We start from the raw sequence: 21005 nt of genomic DNA on the forward strand, positions 1-21005 counted from the left end.
GACCCAGCCTGGACTTAAACCCAGGTCTCCCATGAGAAACCACTCTTGACACAAGTGGTACTTTAAGAAGCAATGTATTAATTGCACCCAAGGATGTCTGGAATATCATCTTCTCTAAACTCACCAAACATGATCATCTCCATGCCGTCAGGAAATGGCTCCACTGTGGGGTTCCCATTGGCGGTGTGCTTTACTGCAGAAACATAGGCGAGAGAAACAGAAATATAAATGTTCTGTTATCAATGGGGTGTACGGGTGCACGAGGTGGCGCTGTTCCAGATGGTGGGACTGTCAGACTGGGTTCTGTGGCGAGGATTACTGCAGATTTGCCTGGTCTGCTCAGGCTAAGCTGAATCAGTGCTACTGTTTCTGCAGTGGGAGACACTTAGCAGATTACACTGCTGAACCTCCCCCACCCAACACACACACACACAACACACACCTCTAAACCATCCAGAGAAGGTCACAAACCATGAGTGACGCGAACGCATCGGAAGGGGACAACATCAGCTCTCTGAAAGCCCTACAGAACAACCTGCTGTTGATTAGGCCACAGGGAGAAAAAAAAGAGGGTGGACAAACAAAAATGTTTCCTGAGTTGGGTGGATGAGGCCAACTGTGCCCTGCTGGAATTAGAGCAGTAAAGAGGAAGAGAAAAGGGGCACAGATGTGGGGAGGATTAGAGCTAAGAAGACTGAAGTGATTTACCACCTAAATCTCCAGGCAGCGAAGGATAGTGGTTTACACACAGCACACTAATATTAGCATATGGATGAAGAAATGTGTCATGGCCCCACAAACAAACACACACAATAGTGCATTTAGGGCAACATGCACCCCATTCCCCCTTCAATCTTCCTTAAGTTTAGACTATATATGATAATGACCTGGATACTTCAAATCTGTCCATTACTGATAGCAAAAGCTCAGTATGAAAGTTAGCTTAGCGTAGCGTTGCTCTAAAGTCCTAACTCTAAGTATTAAACTTTGGCTGCCGGACATGAATGATCCCTCAAATTTTGTGGCTTGGTAAGGAGAGTTGTGCTATTACTTTTCTAAGACTTCAGCTTTTTTTCCTGACAGACATAAACGTGTGAAACAAACCCTTATAGACTTGCATTCAAGAAGGCCATAAACCAGAACATAATAAGAGACTTAGGGATGGGAACCTTTGATTTAGGGCAGTAAGCAACCAGCTAGCAACGTTTTTCATTTTAACACAGGCCCTGTTTATGACTGGTATTATGCATTTCCATTCAAACTTCACTGTTTTGTACTAAAACACAGTTAAAATCGCAGCTTCCTTTTCATTTTTATTTGCTTCCTTTCCTGATGTCACGTAATCCACGTAACATTGGACTACTATATGTAATATGTAATCCAAGTAACGAGGGACTACTATTCCGTCTATAGTAGCCCCACGAAAGTGGATCACTGTAAACACATCTTAATACCAGGTGGGAACAGGGCCACAGTGTCTTAAAAGCACTTTTGACAAGATGCTCAAGTAAAAAAAAAAGAAAGAAGAAGTTGTAAGATGTGACGCAATGGCCAACGACATATTGCTGTTTGTTACGCCAGTGCTTTAATGGGACTTTAAAGTAGCAAAACACTCCCTGAGCTAACAGCTTAACAGCCTACCAGCTTAAGCACAGCATGCTAATTAAACCGTGTGATTTTTTCCCCAAACTAGTTCCCAAACTCTGCAGCTGATTCTAAAAATTGAATTGGTCATGTCAATCACAGTGCTGACACAATGCTAGCACATACTAACCCCTAACCTTAAATGCAAAGTTCACTCATAAAGGAAAATTCTCATCATTTACTCACCTTCATGTTGTTCCAAACCACCTGAAACAAATTTCTTCTGCTGAACACAAAAGATGATATTTTGAAGGATGTTGGTAACCAAACGGTTGAAGGTAGCCATTGACTTCCATCCATATAACTCCCAAAAAAAATACTGTGGCAGTCAATGGTTACCAACATTCTTTAGAATATCTTCTTTTGTGTTCAACAGAAGAAAGAAATTCATACAGATTTGAAACAACTTGAGTGAGTAAATTATGACAGAATTTTAGATTTTGGGTGAACTATCCCTTTAACCAATACAATTGGATGCAGGCAGGGCAGGAAACTGGTTTTAGGGGGGAAAATATGCTAGATGACAAGTTGACACACTGAACTCTATTGTCCACAGGCACTGTGAAGAACATGCAGGCCAGAATTAAAGCACAAAGTGAGTTTGGTTTCTTTTGAGGATCTTTAACCTGTTTTGCACACTGAGCATATTTGACAAGAAAGAACACTGTTTAACATACAAGTGTGGTAAATGGAAAAGGAATTCAGCTATCTATATTCAGCCGTCTATATATTGTGACGTAATTTAGAAGGCGACTAGCCAATTGAGCAAGTTAGCACTGCGTTTCAACAGCGAACGGGAATGAAAATGCAAAGCACTATTGTTTGAAGCCATCGGTACTTGAGACATGTTTTCTGGGATAGGCTACTTGATTCTAAATGAATCGATCAGTGTTGTAGTACTCGGACTCGGTCTCTGTCTTGAACTCGGTATCGAGACCATATTTTAATAGCCTTGGTCTTGTCATGGACTCGTGTGCATTTGGACTCTGTATTGACTCGTCAAAATATATCATGATTATTACTGTACGTTAATATTTCTTTAAATTGACTTTTGATTGACACGTCCAATGATTGGTGATTTTCTTGTGCGCAACTGTGCATGGCTTGAAACGTTAGTGCAAAGACTCCTGCCAGGTTCTCTCCCACACCCGTGACCCGGCCGCTCTCGATTCTATTTTACACTGTGTCCACTTGCCATCAACCTGTAGTGAGAAAGTCACATTGCTACATTATTTCTCTTCTATTGTCTTTTTATTGGTTTTGGTATTTAACATAATATGAAAATAAAATAAAATAAATAAATAAAACATAAAACAACAACTACATTAGATACAATTAGTAGCAGATGATAGAATAATTGAAGTCACAATAATAAAGATATGTAAATAAATAATAACTGTAGAATTGGGGGGGGGGGGGGCATAGAGAGGATGACAGTTCCAACTATGGTCAAAAGCATGGTCGTACGCTACATTATTTCTCAACTGTGTTATTTTAATATATTTTGTAAGTTGGACAAAAGTGTCACAGAGAAAACCAAATCTTGTTTAATTAAATAATAAAATGAATACAGATACGATGACTGCTGACAGTCTCAACACTGAACATCTTCCCCCAAAAATGTCTAACAAAAGGCCGCCTGCCCTCTCTCCCTCCAGCACATTCACACTTTTGCATTAAAAAGACAGCCATTTTTCTGCAGTCACTCTTGTGCATGCCCTACGTAACTAAAAAGTTAATTAAATTGAGTTCTAATGTTGTTTGTGGATTTTTTCTGGTCTCGGTCTCGACTCGGACTCAACCCTCTCTGAACTCGGTCTCGACTCGGACTCAACCCTCTCTGAACTTGGTCTCGACTCGACTGTGAATGAGCTGGTCTCGTCTACAACCCAATGCAGTAAAGTGGCGTGAGGACACAATTTTGCCAACAATTTTGCCATGGTTCAGGAGAAGTAGTCAGCCACTGTTTTCTTTTGCCTTCCTATTAATTCAATGATCCAGTGTTTATGTTTGGTTCATTTGGAAAAAGTAAATTTGGTAAAAGTCAAGTCAAGTCACCTTTATTTATTTAACGCTTTTTACAATACAGATTGTTTCAAAGCAGCTTTACAGAGATAATAAGAAGATAATGCAACAGAATTTGATTCAGCTGTACAGCCACTTTGGAGAAAACAGTGATGTCATACAGCTCAGTTCAATTATCATAAAGTGTCAATGCGGGCAGATCAGTAATATAGTTTAAGATTTAGTGTCCCCAACTAAGCAAGCCAAAAGCCAAAGGCGTCTGAGGCAACGGTGGCAAGGAACCAAAACTCCATCAGGTGACAGAATGGAGAAAAAAACCTTGGGAGAAACCAGGCTCAGTCGGGGGGCCAGTTCTTCTCTGGCCAACGAACAAACAGTGTATGATTATGATTCAGGCAACATTACAAGTCAGAAGTCATATCAAATCTGAATATTCTGAATATTTGTCCAGTTCCATCTGATTGAAGATCTGAGTCATCATGCCAGAGACATTTAGACTAAGTGCCCAGCGGGAACATTGTGAGACGCGGGGGAAGATAGTTTGTGTTTCGTATTTTATTTTTGTCTTCTATTGTATTTTTTTCTTTTGAGTAGTTTTCAATTGTACTTTTTGTTTGTTTGTTTACTGTAACAGTTTTTTTAGTATAATAACATTGGGCACTAATGCAATAATTTCCATAAAGCCTCACAGTAGTGTGCTGGTTGCAGTGTATAACGTTTAAGGTGACTGATTAATTTTTGGTGTGACTACTTGTTTATGTGTGTTTTGGGTTTTAACAAATTTATAAGGTTTTCAACTTGCCTTGCCTATGTGTATTTCATTATGTCCTTTTAATTTCTCTTGTTTGGAGTAAAAGTATTAGTATTTACGCATGTATATTGTTTTGTATTTTGTAGCAACAAGAATTAAGGTGTTACCTATATTTCTTTTTTACATCCTTTAATTAGGATATAAAGTAATTCCTTTATAGGCCTACGGCACATCTATATATTATTTAAGTTGTTTAATAGTCCAACTACATACCTCTAAGTTGTTATGGGTGTTTAAAAGGACACACAAAGAGATGAGATGACAAGCTAACAACTGAGAAACAAAGACAACCATGCAATAGCCATGCTACCAAATCAAGATAAAAAGAGCAGCTTGTTTTGTCACCTTGACAAGCAAAGCTTTCTTTTCTTCTTGTCAAGGTGAGGACTTGTGCATCACACACCTCTGCAGTCATATTTGCCAAATCTCACTATGTTCGAACAAACCACCTGGCACTGACCTGCCAGCCAAGTGTACAATTATGCCATTTCTAATTTCTGCGAGGGAGGACCTGAAAAGAAAAGGGAAAAAAAACACATTTTCCAAATAAAGAAGGTGAGAATTGGAGGACAAATGAATTTCAGAGTGAGTGATGAAGACAGGAATGGGCAGAGGAATAAAAGCGAGGGATGCGCAACAGATTAGAGCAGCGGAAATATGGAGCTACACGTTTTTTTTGTCTTTCATTCCTTCGTGCCTTTTGGCAGCAGATGAACACCCAGCCACTAAATCCAGTGAAGAGTAGAAAAAAACCCCATAACAAACAAACTGGAATACAGTGAACCAAGCCAAGAACACGCCAACATAACCAACATCCACAAAAGCTCTGGCACCGCAAACCTTGTGTTTTCTCTCTCTACCACTCTCCAACCACCTCCCTTCACCTTCCCATAATGCCTTTCTCTCTCTCTTCCTGTTCTATCTATCTCTCTTTCACACACTCACACACCAACCACAGCAGTGGGTATTTCTCCCGAGGAGCTCTGGCATGGCTCCAGGAGGTGCCAGTCTGCCTGCTATAACAGTGCCCTGTGACTGTGCCAAAAAATGCCTTCGCCAACACCACAACACCTTACCAACCGCTCCGCCGAAAAAAGGACAGCGAAGACAAAAGGGAAAAAAAGAAAGTGAGGCAAAAGAAGGCGGGTGAGCCTGACAAAAGAACCAGAAGAGGACTTTTTTATTGGAGAGGCGAGATTGGAAAAAGGACTTTTCTTCTCCGAAACTTTTACTAGAATGGACCTAATTTGGGGTGAATTGTGTTCCGGCAAACAGAAGAAATAGCAATAGCCTTCTCAAATATCCGACATCGTGTGGAATGACAGCCATATTTCTCAGGGTATTGCATATTTGTCCTGCAAAGTCTGCCCGTCCATCATCATGGCATTGGAATGACCCTTCACAACCCCTCAACACAACAACTTTCTCATGACCCAAGGACCTGATGTCAATCTGGACTATTACAGGACGTTTCTGTTGTCAACGGTGCAGCCGCTTTTAAAAGGAATACTTGTCCTCTGTAACATCGGCATATGGATGAATTGTGATTGGTTGGATGCATTTCACTGGTGTTGGACTCCATGTTTACTTTGTGGCACCTTAGTCTTTGCATTCGCTCAAAAGACATGATGCAAACTTTATCAGATTTTATTTGCAAAATTCAGAAAACTCCAAGTCACAAAAGAATCAATAGAAGATTTTCATGCAGTTGGAAACCCCACTGAAATCCTATTATAAGCGCAACTGTTAAGGTGAAATATTGATTCGCCTGATTCCATGTCGAAGCATATTTTCTTGATGGTAAAACATGTCTCCTGCTTCAAGTATGACAATATAAACAAATCTACCGTGGAGAAAAGGTCTAAATTGTGTGTAGGCCTACCTGCTGACTCTGAGTTTATGACTCTGAGTTTATGACTCTGAATTTGAAGGAAAAATCAAAACAATCTAAGTCTAAAAGTGTCTTAACCAACTGGCCTTCGCATTCTTGTTAAACATGGCATATTGTTAACCATTTCTGTTGGAACTCAGCAATACCACCACATGCTGGGTCAACTTCAATCAGCTGAGACACTGGAGTCACCGACAAGTTCAAGTGCCTGTATGTTCCCTGGAGGCGACTGCTGATGCATTCATACCATACTTTCTATTCAAACCTGTATCCAAGCAACCATTTCCGGTTGCTATGGTGAAGGATGGCCCCCCTCATAGCTACAGTTTGCAAGATAGTGCACTTAATCTGTGGAACACCTCCAGCATTCTGATGCCCGAGACAAAACATAAGCTAACATATATACAGTTGTAGAAAAATTTATTTTCAGAACCTAAACAAACAAATGTCAACTTTCTGGATGACTCGATGATGCTAAATCAAAGTATTGGGTTTTTATACAATGCCCGTTCATAGATGCACTGATGAACATGGCTTTACTCAGCATGAAGACCCAAATAATATTGATGTGACAGAAATGACAAAAGCTCATGATTTATATTGAAAAGCCAGTATATTGTAATCTAGGGGTTTGGAATCTCGGCCACTAACACAAAGGTTACGGTCTCGATCCCAGGAAGGGGAAGCTCAGGATCTGGAGAGCTACTTTGATTGCAGTTTTACTCCTTTCACCACTGTGCCCTTGAGCAAAGCTCTTAACTACAGCCCGTTAACGGCAGACTTAGCCTTCTATTTGTGTATTCTATGTTGCTTTGGATAAAAAGCATCTGCTAAATACTTCTGTGTGGGGGGATAAACATGGCATAAAACCAATAGCAGTAACCCAGACACTCTTTACAGAAATTTCGTCGCCAAGGTCGCATGATATTGCTCTTTAATGGAACTGATGTAGAATATGCATTATTTCAGAGGATATACACACAATAAAAGAATATTTGAATCCCACCTATGTGAATCACAAGTAAAATAATCCCCCCCCCCCATTTCATTTGATGATAACATCAAATGAAATACATATTTTGACGTCACATTTAAATACACTGCTAATAAAGACATGTAAATAGAGAGGCGTGACTGTGGCGATGACATCAGTACATTTTCTCAGGCTGTTCTGGGCCGAAACTGTGCCAGCATGGCAACAGCAGGTAAGGTTTGATCATCCTCCCCAAAACCCTGTTCCACCCCCCATGGATGCAGAGGCCCGGAAGCTTCCGCCATGCCGTGACAGCGAGCTGCTTCGACAGAAGGGCCGGGAACGCGTGACGGGGGCGGAGCTTTCATGCGCATAATGCACAGATGGGCCCCTGGACACTGCTAGGGCACCAGAACTCCCAGGATGCACCAGGCGAGCAAAACTCTCATGGTTATATCTGAAGGCACAGTCACCCGATTTATTGTTTGTTGGTGATTACATAGTTTCTTTATTGATTTATAGTAGGGAACCCCACAACAAGGGCAGAGAGTGCCTAGTAGTCAACTGTGCCAAGTTATACTCTAAAATAACAAGAACTCAGACCTGCCATGTAAGCCAAGAACTGATGCATTTTTTATGACCCTTTTCATCTAACCACAGCACAGTATCAGACATGTAAAAGAAGTGGATGTGAGCTTTACTAGCACACTAAATGTTTAGTTCTGAAAAGTTTTAATGATGCTTCTCATCAGAGCATCCTAGCCTAATGAGAGAAACGTGGACATCACATATCCCCCCAAAAAATAAATTTTCTCATTATTCAGTTTTTAGTCACTATGCTATTGCTAACAAACAAAAAAAAACATATTTGTTTTTTGCCTTACAAACCATTACTATGGTAACCATAGTTTGGACCTACAGGTCGGCTATTGTTACAATTTTTTTTAATCCATTTAAATATTTTTAAAAAATTGTTATTTGCAATATTAATACTAATAGTGAAGTAGTTTTGAGTCACTGTCCATCTTTCTATGTCAATCTAAATGCAAGCAAATAAATAAATAAATAAATACAGATTTCGGTACTAGAATTTACTTGGATAACTTCCAAACAATATCTTATAAGAAAATGGCATTATTGTGATGAGAGTCATGTATAACGAAGTGAGATTTGTTTAAATATTACTCTAATAACTTTAAAGGGATAGTTCACCCAAAAATGAAAATTCTGTCATAATTTAGTCACGCTCAAGCTGTTCCAAAGCTGTATACATTTCTGTGCTCTGCTGGTACTATGGTAATCAATGGCTGCCGAAATCTGTTCAGCAGAACAACGACATTCATACAGGTTTGGAACAACTTGAGGGTGAGTAAATGATGACAGAATTTTTATTTTTGGGTGAACTATGCCTTTAAATACCATATATTATCCTACTGTTAATTTGGTGTTTTGTCTACAGGTTTATGGTATGGCTTTTTAAAGATATACTGACATATTATACTAAATAACAGTTATATTTAAAAAATGTAGTATCAAAGGAGACATTGAAAGTAATGAGAAGAAGTATAAAAAAAGATTAAAGTTTCAAAACCCAAAAGACACTGTAAGAAAAAAAAGATATTACAGAAAATGACCGAACATTTTATCATTCTTAGCTAAGTTACACTGTATGAAGGAGATTTTATATTTTATTGTGACTGTGACATAACATTAATAGAAGCATTTTTCGGCATTTCGGTTACTATGGTTTTTGTTTGAATGCGGAAGTTGTATACAACTGGCCTGATGTCCCGGATGTGATATACCAGAGGACCATTATTCTATTTCTCATAGAATAAACTCTATGAGAAACGCACCAGTGTCACATCCATCTATGGTCACATCCACCTGCTTTTACATCAGTGTCCCGCCTTCACATGACCCGCTGCGTAGCAGCAGAATTTCACGAGACGGAATTTACCTGCCACGACCATTTTCTCCTCCCTGCCCTTCAGCGAGCGCTCTTTGGTGGGCAAAACGCTCTTGTATGCCATATTGAGCTGAGCGACTGTCACGCGCAGATCGAGCTGCAGGACGATGAGGATGATGATGGCCGCGTGCGCTCCCGCTTGCAGAAATAAACATGCCCGCTCGGGCGCCATGGAGCTGGAGGAGGAGTGAGGGGACAGCCTCGCCCACCTCATGAATATTCATCAAGTGATGGGGGACTTCGCCAGATGAATATTAACTAGCCAGAGGTTAATGTGACTTTGCCACAAAAGCCTCCCGTGCGGTATGTGCGGGTAAGAAATTGAATTAAAATAAATATCCACATTAAGAAAGCAGTTCGGCATGCAAATGAGCTTCCTGCACCCCCGTCACTACGTCTGCCGGCATAGCAAAACTGAGCATCTGTGTACTGCCATAGAGGAGCGCGGCTGCATACATTAAAATTAGCATCTGGAATCCATTCATCATGATTATTGCTATTTCTGTGCATGTAAATACTTGCATTATTCCCTTCCATCGCAGTGGCGGCTTTATTCAACGACAAGTGTCAAAATAAAGGCACTGCATCTAAACCCTGTCAAAGAAAAGGATGGTTTGCCTTCCTTAAACATCGAATTCCTCGTTTGATTCAAGATAGTGCCGTGAAAAAGCAGTACGACACGAAATTGTCAATTTAGCTCGTCGTCCAACCTTCAAATTCACTGTATGTATGTACTGATGCTGTGCTTAACCTTCACTCCAAATATATTCCCTGTATTAATATATTAAACAAGGTTAAAACATAGACCACCAGTGATCCACACAATCCCATAAGTTCAACTGTAGCTGTGTGTGAGTGTGGACTACTTTCTTTTCTGTGTTTGAGTTACAGATACTCCTCGACATGCTCGTTTCAACCTTTAACTATGGATGGATAGATACATGCATGGATTGTGTAAACACTGCATTAGGAACATTTGTAAAAGATGTGGAATTATTCAGGTTTTTGGAAGTAACATTACATCATATATGCTCAAACGAGAGATGAATCAAAGACAAAAAGTGGGCATTTTTGCTTATTATTTTCGCTTTTAAAATTGCAGCCTCTTATATTGGAGCAAAATAGTAGGTTTGATGTCACCTGTAGAGGTGTTAAGGTTAGAAAGAGAGGCTTTGAAATCGCCTTGCAAATTAGATATAATTACACAATGCAGGCAGGCGAAAGCAGCAGTGCTAAAATAAAACCTGAGGAGGAAACCACTGGTTCATGGAAGCCGTGAAACGGATACTGGTAGTTAAATACCTAGAAAGATATGAAATGAAGGCGATTCCTGCACTGCATGTTGAAAACTTCCAATCAGATTAGCCACACAGATTCAATGAAGTCTACCGCTCTCTTTTCTTATGTAATGTAGGCATATATATAATGTTTAGGCTTTTCTCAGCAAATATATATGCCACAAATGTGTTTTTTTTTTCGAGTTTTGGTGCAAAATATTGTCAGATAGATAGTAATAAACTTCACAACCTTATTTTTTTGAGAAATCTCTTTCTGTGGTTTGGTATTTATTTGCGATTCTTATCCTGAGGTCTGTGAATTCTGAGTGGGTGGTGGGATGCTGAACTGGTGTTCCTGTAAATGGCAACAAAACTGTTGGGTGGATGGCTCGTGGATTGAGCAAAAAAAGAAAGAAAAAAGAGGTCTCTCAAAAGGAGTGAGGGGGGTAGATTTGCAGTTATTCGCCTTCTCCTTACCGTTAGAGGGCCATTAACGACTGTTAGTTAACATTTATGCTCTTGGCTTAGATGCTTCTCGTACCAGCTGGAGGTTCAGATCCAAGCGGTCTGATGATGCAGGAGGGCTGAATATATGGATTTTGTTTATGATAGATAACAGGTTGAAAACGGAGAGAAAAGGTGAAATAGACATTCAAAGAGAGAAAAGGAGAGAGCAAGTGATAAATGGATTCACGGGATGAGTTAATCAGAGATGAATTAAGGCCCTTTCTGAAAGGATTGGCCTATAGTGTTTTTGGCAGCAGGTTTGATGGGTTAGTTTTAAACATTGATTTGTTTCACGAAGGCATTTACGCCACAGTTGAGAGTGTTGTTAAGCTTTGACTGCTCACGGCATACACACACATCTATTTCCGATTAACATGAAAAAGAAAAGAGGCAGTCGACTGTTGGGTGTTTTAGCATAATTGTGGCTTTGCTGGTCTCACTCGAGTGAGATGCTTAATTAAAATAATAAATCACGCTTCTGCGTCACCACTAAAAAAAATCCTTTTTTTCTTTGCCCCCTCACTCACTCACTCAAAATGTGTCATCAGTGTGTCCGTGAAGGTCACACTGCAACCACTGTGTCCAATCCAGGGCCGCATCCACCCAATCCCACTTCAGGATTAGCTGGTGAACTCGTTAACTGGTTAGCAGATACCGTCCTCCCCTCCCCCACCACCCTTGCTGTTTTTACCCCGGAGCAGTCTTGAGTAAGACACTCTTACCCCACTTGGGATGGTCAGATTACAGCTTCCCCATAATCCTGCATGCACAGACTACATGTGTTAGTCTCTGCATCTCTTCCTCTCTCTGTTTCTCTCTCTGGATACGTTTGCATCGCTCAAAAGTGTCCCATGTAGAAAGAGGGTTTTCTGCCATGTCAAGCGATATTTCAATTTGCATGGTGCGAATATTCAGAACGGCATTGGAAACAAGTGTGCACTAATTGAAGTGGACAGGGAAGCTTACCTAAGTCATTGTGCACTACTTCAGTTCTGCACAAAGTTTAGCTAAAATAGACGTGATATAAAAGATGGATATGAAGAGCATGAGATGCGACGTAACAATGCCATAATCAAGAGCAGTTTAAAAGACACATGAAATTACTACCTCATTTTACTGTTATATTTAAATGTATATATTACAACGGTCATCATTGAATTTAGGGGTCTGGAGTGTCACTATAATGATATTAAATGTATAATATACTTTTATTCAGCAAGGATACATTAAAGATTGAAGAAAATCATGAACATATCAATCATATTATTTCCACCAAAAATACAACCATTTCAACTGTTACAATATTATTAAATGTTTCTTGAGCAACAAATCATCATATTAGAAAGATTCCTGAAGGATGATGCGACACAGAAGACTGGAGTAATGATGCTGAAAATTCAGCTTTGACATCACAAGAATAAATTACATTTATATTAATATATTAAAATTCACATTGTATATTAATAAATCACGACATTTTAGTTTTTACTGTATTTTTGATCAAATAAATGTGAGCATGAGAAACTTCTTTAAAATATAAAAAAATCTTACCGACCCCGCCACCACTATATCATAATTAATGCTAATATTATAATATTTTCTTTACACAAATATATCAAGTGCTTGATAAAATTAAGTTCTATAGATGTCCGCAGCTCAGTAGTGAACACTGCTTAGGGACCTTCGGAACGCAGCTTCTGTTTCCCCTCTTTTATTGTTCTGTTTTTCATCCCATCTTTTATTCATTTGTTTTTTTTTCATGCCCATTCTTTCCCATATTGCACACTTTAAAATGACATAAAATGCAAATACATATTACATATACACTCTCTCAGTCACATGTAATAACAATTCTAGTAGGCATTATTATATTGTAGGGCAAAATCCACGCACGCAGCTCCCTCTCTCTTCCTCTACTCTTGTCTTCCTGGCCACCTGTCTCTCCTCCCACCCCTCTCTTGTCCCGTTGGAGCTCCTCTCTCACCTGAATCCTTGCTTGGCATCCTGTGCTGGGATTACGTTTAATCTGGACACGTGCCACTGGCCTCCCTCCCTCCCTCCCCCTCACATCCTTCTCTACCCTGCTCTTGTGCAAAAATCTGTGGCTGCATGATTTTAATATCTCTTATACTTATGCCTTTCACTCCAAGCGAAATTCACAATGAAAAAAGGGGAAGCGCTATGGGGAAACTATGAAATGCATAAATAATATTTATAAAAATACAGCCACTAGCATGTCATTATCTACTCTATTACATTGAACACAACATGTATTGTATATTACATATAATGTTTTTTGAAAGAAAGAAAAAATCTTATGCTTACAAAGGCTGCATTTGTATAATTAAAAATACAGTATAAACCGCAATACTGTGAAACAATATTACAATTTAAGATTATCTTTTAAAATGTAATTTATTCCTGCGATGGCAAAGCTGAATATTCAGCAGCCGTGATTCAGACATGATCCTTCAGAAATCATTATAATATACTGATTTGGTGAAACATTACCGAACATTACTATCAATGTTGAAAACAGTTGTGTTGCTTAATACTTTTGTGGAAACCGTGATACATTTTTTATATTATAAAATTTGGGTAACACTTTATTTTAGGGTTCAATGCTCGCTATTAACTAGTTGCTTATTAGCATGCATTAGCATGCATATTACTAGGATATTGTCTGTTTATTAGTATATAAAGCACATATTAATGCCTTATTCTACATCCCTTAATCCTACCCAATACCTAAACTAAAAACGCTACAAAAACTACCTATACCTTACTAACTAATAAGCAGTAAATTAGGAGTTTATTGAGGCAAAAGTCATAGTTAATAGTGAATATGTGTTCCCCATACTAAAGTGTTACCAAAATATCTGTATTTTATATTTTATGCATCTATCAAATATAATACAAATATTAAACACAAATTGTATAATGTAAAGTTTACTGATAACATTTAAAAAAAATAATAATCCACCCTTCTTCAATCCCAGAATGCTGAGTGAATGCATTGAGCTCAGAAAGAGATTATAAACCAGGCCAAAACAATAGAAGCAGTATTTTCGCCTCATCTATGCTGTAATGTGATTGTGTCAAAGGAGATTTACGCTTCAGCTCATGCTAAAAAGCAGGAAAGGCCGAATCCAGTGCAAAATCTGTGATGGGATGGCATAAAAATCATTATTTTGATCATTTATAATTTTGGTAAAATGTATTTAATAAACTTCTAATATATAACAGCTTGTATTTAACTAATAAAACAAAAAGGTTTAAATACTGATATTGGCATGCCTGCATCTCTACTAGTTGCCAGATGTACAGTACAGGATATTTTATTATTAAATTTGGATAACGCTTTATTTCATGGTTCAATTCTCACTGTTAACTAGTTGCTTATTAGCATGCATATTACTAGGATATTGACTGTTTATTAGTACTTATAAATCACATGTTAATGCTTTATTCTGCATGACCTTATTCTACATCCCTTTAACCCATACCCAATACCTAAACTTAAAGGCTAACTACCTTACTAACTATTCATAAGCAGTAAATTAGTTTATTGAGGCAAAAGTCGAAGTCAATGAATATGTGTACTAAAGTGTTACCAAAATGTGTGTATAAAATATACAGATGTACAGTAAATAGATACATTTTTTCCTGAAGTACCAAAGAAATCAGAAGAAAAAGAGAGAGGGGTGGAGGAAGTTAACTACGGAAACTGTTATGTGGATCCTGTCACCAGTCAGTCAGGGCCAATCTGATCCACTTGCTTTCATTTACTGCAGCGCACACACACACTTATGCAGCTGCATTAATTAATAATGCACATTTTTGTTTTTTCTAAATGATGCACCTTTGAGTCAGAGAGTCAGAGTCAAGGATGACCGTGGCCCACTGCTCATTAAAAATAAACCTGAATCAATTCTACTCAAGAGTCTGACAGCATGCAGCTGTCTTTAGAGAAAAAAACACTATGATTAAATATTACAAATGTTTACCAATTAATCCTTATAAACTGAGTTTGTTTGTATGTGTGGCCCATCGTCTGAGCGTAGCTGATTATTAAAAATTACCATTCGTCTCTCTGCTTAAATAGGCCGCAAAATTGATTTGCCTTCCTGTTGCTGCCTCTGACAGTCTCACTGACATGTTCTTATTATCAGCAGCACGAGCATTATCACATACATTAATCAGAAAAGAATTCAGCCGTTGATGGGAAACTTTAATTACAAATCACGCACTTATCCAACGACGAACCACAAAAAGCGGCAGATTAAAATAATTGTGATTGCAAAAATCCTGGTTGGAGATGGTCAGGACAGGAGGCAATGCTGACCTTGATCAGACGTATCGATGCTACATGCAGAAGGCAGAGAAATCTCTGTCTTCAGTGCGTTTATTATTAATGTTGGGGATTTTATACTGCCAGCAGTATTTTTCTGTAACCAAACGCACAGATGAAATGCCTCTGAACCTCAGAGCGAAGACAGATGCATAATTTTGCGAAGCACACGCGCACGCTAAAGTGGTGCGAAATTAAGAAGTGGGTCATGGAGTGATTTGTTTTAGAGAGGGGGTGGAAACTGGGTCACTGGATGCAGAGGCGGTGAGAGGGGGGTTGCTTTTGGGAGCTTCTGTGTGCTGTTGCTGGGCTGACTATTGGGGCGTATTGAGAAAAGAGGGAGGGAGAGAGAGACAGAAAGAGAAGTTCCCATCCTTTCTTTCTTTTTTCTTTTTTTTTTGTGTGTGGAATTAGTCATGTTGTAGGGTCTAGGAGCATCATTATTTCAAGAAGCATTCGAAGACGCTAGATCCCATTCCAAATGCAGTATTCCAGAGCTTCGACTACAAAGAGAACTAATAATGATCTGAGGTATGGAAGAAATGCAAAATGTAGCACCACTGGATGTCATTTCAATGGTAAAAAAAAAAAACAATTCAGCACTTCTACTTAATCAGCCGTCCTCTCTATCAGAGTGATATGGTCAGAGCTAATGAAATTGCCACTAATATTAAGGGCACTGGAGGACACTAGTGACCCAGGGGGAGAGCAGGGCATCGATCCATCCACAATGAAGTGCTCATGACCGAGAGCTCATGCTTTCAGCTGTACACTGGAGACCGCACTGCGCACCGCCATAACTAGCATCACATCCTGTACTGTATGCCGACGGTTTTCCTTTAGAGCTACATTCATGTACTACATGACAAATTAAAGCTGCATCTTAAACAAATTACATTTGCGTCTAGTGGGATAATATTTTATAGATATAGTTAGAGGAAATAACTGAGCATCATCTGACTGGGATATAGCTATTGTTTTAAAGGCGCAGTTCACCATAAAATGAAAATTCTGTGACCATCATGTTGTTCTAAAAATAGATTTTGAAAACGGCCTTTCGCAACATTCTTCAAAATATCTTATTTTGTGAACTGCAGAAGAGCTAAAGTCCATACAGGTTCGGAACAACATGAGAGTGAAAAAAATTCCCTTTATTGTGTTGATTTAACAAGAAATTGTACTTTTTTACTTGTGCATTTCATGCTTTCTTTTTATATGTGCGCATGCATTTTAGTGCAGGGGTGAACACAATAGCGCATGCTGCCGGATTTACCAAACGTCCTACCAAGCATTCTGCACAGACACACATGCATCAGTGCTCGCTCACATACACATCTGTGCATAGCCCATAGGCACACACACTCCTGAGACACATCTAATGGCCAACTCAGCATTATAACCATATACCTTTGAAGCAGGGGCACACAAAAACGAAGCAACACAACTCAACGTGCACCGCTCTCCTTTTCCCACTTGCACGCTGTAGCTCGCATTAGTTTAAAATTATGATCTTTCACCCTTAAATACTGCAGGTTTAGGTTTTAAACTCATTTAGCTTTAGTCTTTGTAATCTTGTAAATGTCCCGTTTCGGCTCATCGGTGAGGACGTTTTAGCGACCCATCTGTTATGTGACCTCTTTAAAATGATGCAGCGCAAAGACCGACCGCTTCAACAGAACATCTGGTTGCTTTGTTTTTGTTTTATTTATTTTTTTGTTGATAGAAATCTTAATCTGATGCTGACATATAAGATATGAACTCTGGGATTAAAGTAAAAAAAAAAAATTATTAAGAGAAAAATATTAATATTACAAACAGAATCAGAATAACCATTGCATTTTGAACCATTTAATATTCAGATTTGAACATAATGCAATGAACGTGGAGTCACTTTTAAAAGAAACACCGACACTATCATGGAAGTGTATTTAAAATAAGATCTACTGCACAAACGCACTCACACACAGACACAAAACACAAAGATACAGAATATGCCAACACACACACAGAAGGAGCAGGTCCTGGGATGCTCGTTATTTGTAATGAGGCGATAATCCAGCTCAAACGCTCCTATTTGCTAATCTGTCAGATTACAGATTAAAGTGCACTCAGAGGACGCTATTGCTAGGAGGAATGCAGGCTAGGCTAGAGCTCACACACACATTCATGTTTTTTGGGGACATTCCATAGACATAATGATGTTTATCCTGTACAAACTGTATATTCTATCCCCTAACCCTAAACCTACCCATCACAGAAAACTTTCAGAATTTTTACATTTTCAAAAAACATCACTTAATATGATTTATAAGATGTTTTCCTCATGGGGACCAAAAAACGTCCCCACTAGGACAAGGATTTTGGATATTGTTATCCTTGTGGGGACATTTTGTCTTCATAATGTAGGGTTTACCAGGACACACACACACGCTGGTCCTAATCTCTTCTATTTACATACACTTCATTTCTGCTTAATTTGCCTGGGGCATACACACATAAAATGCAAAAATATAAAATAATGATCTGATTGCAGGAATATACATGCATTGACAAAGACATAAATAGAGCAAGGACACATTTTCAGTTTTAATGACGGTTGTGGATGTTAACGTGCCCACAGTATTCCCTTTTATGTTTTAGCTCCATTAAAAAAAGGCATTCTGTCTATCATTGTATGACGATGTTTAATTATATATATATTTTTAAATGTATAGGTTTATATGTATATATTCAAATTAAATATTGGATTACATGAATTATAATACAATTACAATAAATCAAATTATAATAAATTAAATTGCCGTGCATATTTTGCATCAAATTTTAAGATGATGTTTTATCAAAGAACAGAATGTTTTTGCAGCTTTCCACAACAGAAAATGCTGAAGCATAGAATTGATTTAAATGTCAGATATAGTTCAAACGCTGCTCAAAATCCAAGACTAAACAGTATTGATCTCCTCTATACAGCTCGTTCACTGGGGTTTCACGCTTTAAACCGCTTCCAGATTTAACACCAAGTGTGATGCGGACGAACTGAGAAAAAAACGATTTAAAGTGAAAATTTATTTTGCATTTGAAGCTCTCGTCCTGCTGATTTGCAGTGATATTGCGCATTAGCGGAGTAGTGGCTCGTGTGTTATATCATGCATGATGTATCGTCTGCGCGTGTGTGTGTGTGCGCGTGTCAGGGGAACATATTGGGTTGCCTCCCCCCTTTTGCAATCAGCTGATCACCCTGAAAAGATGGAGTGGTCCAGGGTCAAAGGTCAACTGTGTCACCCCGCCACCCCCTAGCAGTCAGTATGTATTACCATACATTAACCCTCAACGTCTAGATGCGTGCTATTTGTGCACCTTGCATTAATTTTATGTGTGTGTGTGTGTGTGTGTGTGCTCACCTATTTCCAAATATAGCAGCCATTTATGTGATATCAGTATATTTCTAGGTAAACATGATGCTGCACACTTTCTTCCTGCACTTATGTGCAATTTATTGTGTGTGTGTGTGTGTATATATCTTGGTCAGAGAGGGTCTCCCCTCCCTTGCTCAGTCAACCCCCTGCGTGTGTAATCCCTGCCAGCTGTCCCCACAATCTAATCTCTCTACCACGATCAGCTGGGACGTTACACGCACGTGTGTGTGCGTGTGTGTGTGCGCGCGTATGTATGTGCCCAGGGAGGTGGGGGTGGTGTCAAACGGAGAGCATAAATTGTAGCCCGAGCGTGTGCGCAGCGCAGTGTGTGTGTGTCCATGTGTGTGAACCGCTCATCCCTTGCATACCTGCTCCTTCCCTCTTCCTCTGGATATGTATACATATATGTGTTTATATATGTATATGCGCATTTGCAACTTTTCTTTTCTTTTTCTTTTTTAAGGTTTTTTTTTTTTTTTGGTGGCACGCACTGCTGGATTTTCTCAGGCTGATGGCACGGGGGAGAATATTCCTCTTTTTTTTTTTTTGGTTTTGGTTTTTAAACAGCTGCGGCATCCCAGCACTTGATTTTCCCTTCCTGCATGCGTGAAACCTTCCTACCTGCCTACCTCTTCCCTAACCCCCTCCACCCCACCCCCAGAACATCTCCCCTTGCTACCCTGCTCTCCAGTCCCCCAGAAAAAGGAGCCTCAGCTGGGGCAGAGCGATTCGGCAGGACCCCCTGTTCACCCTTGGATGGAGAATAGTGAGAACTGACGGAACTAAGAGAACGGGGAAAAACCAGGATATACGCTTCTGTTTTCTCCGCCAGAGCGAGAATGCGAGGAAAAAGAACGAATCTAAAGATAATTTGCTGCTAAAATGTCAGTAGTTTTGCATAAATAGACGGTGCTTCTGGGTAATTCTTGTATGTGATCTGATGCTTGTGTTGGAATATTGTTATTTTCCTAAATACATGTACATCTTCTATTATCTGTATGTTTATGTATGCATTTATTTCAACTGTCATCGTCAACTTCAACTCATTTATGTGATGTGATTTTAACCGTACTTGTTTTTACTTGCCGTATAGGTGTGCGTATGCTGAGAGAGAGAGTGAGAGAAATAAAAAGACAGAGAGAGAGAGAGAGAGAGAGAGAGAGAGAGATGGGGGGGGGGGAGAACAGACTGTCATAGGGAAGCGCTAGCTTTACATTGCGATGCTGGCAGCCATCTCATCATGGCGGTGGACGTGCTGAATGGACGAGAGGGAGAGCAGTGCATAGCTTTGCATCTTCGCACATCCCTCATGCACAGATTTGCTGGTCCTCTTTGTTTGGCCGAGAGAAGAAAAAGGTCTGCTGGAATGAAACAGAAAGCAGGTGCCAGGGCTTCATGCAGAATGGGTACAACAAAAGGTAGATCCTCTTTATCTCCCCTCTATCTCTTCCACTGTCTCTTCTCTCTTCCTCTCTCTCTCTCTCTCTCTCGTAATTTCCCAGGTCATGCATTCGGTATAGTGCACAGCTAGCGGAGGTCTGAATGTATTTGAATGGAATGTTTTGTGTGTAAAATATGACCATGAGAAACATTGTGTTGCACTGTCATGTATGTTTTGTTCTTACCACACATCTAGGCCGATTGAAGACGGGAATTATGCGATTTAAAACCGCACACACAGAGAGAATCCTCTGAAAGATGTGCAATGGTGCGTTTGTAAATGTGTGTGAGTGTGTGAGTGTGTGTATGTGATTGTGTGAGATTAGGACTTCTGGTTTGGACTGCACTAACACCAGCAAAGCCCACACCAAATGCAGGAGGAGGAGGAGGACAGGTGAGAAGAAATAGATTTTAGATTAGTACAGAAACGTGGTATTGCACTGAAGGACAAGAACAGGATGTGCAGACCGCATAGGGACCAGATACAGACAGCGAAGAGATGCTGAAGTGCACCGTTAGCCGTTGAGTACAGACCAGACTGCAGGGATGAAGAGGAACAGAGAGAGTTTGCACGAAAAGACAAAGTGGACGACGTTTCGGAAACTTGGGTTTTTGCTCTTTGTGTTCACAGTGGACCTTGATTTAATTTCAATACAATTAAGGCACGCGGTGAATGCCAAGAGAGAAGCCAACAGCAGCAC

General features: G+C 39.5%; 1 protein-coding gene across 2 annotated transcripts in view; it reads right to left on the reverse strand.

Moving 5' to 3' along the window:
• Positions 1-9527, reverse strand: part of msrab (methionine sulfoxide reductase Ab) — a gene marked incomplete at its 5' end in the record, with an annotated part of 80255 nt that extends 70728 nt beyond the window's left edge. Inside the window, 2 exons of one of the 2 annotated variants that reach the window (XR_013817807.1) lie at positions 125-193; positions 9305-9485. Coding sequence is in view for 1 of the 2 variants with exons in the window: in XM_079833786.1 (XP_079689912.1) it covers positions 125-193; positions 9305-9527 (292 nt within the window). Of the gene's footprint in view, positions 1-124; positions 194-9304 lie in introns of both variants that reach the window. The other variant, XM_079833786.1, reaches the window with a different exon arrangement.
• Positions 9528-21005: the final 11478 nt, after the last annotated feature.

Source organism: Gobio gobio (assembly GCF_949357685.1).
Source record: "Gobio gobio genome assembly, chromosome: 13".
In the NCBI taxonomy this organism is placed as follows: domain Eukaryota; kingdom Metazoa; phylum Chordata; class Actinopteri; order Cypriniformes; family Gobionidae; genus Gobio; species Gobio gobio.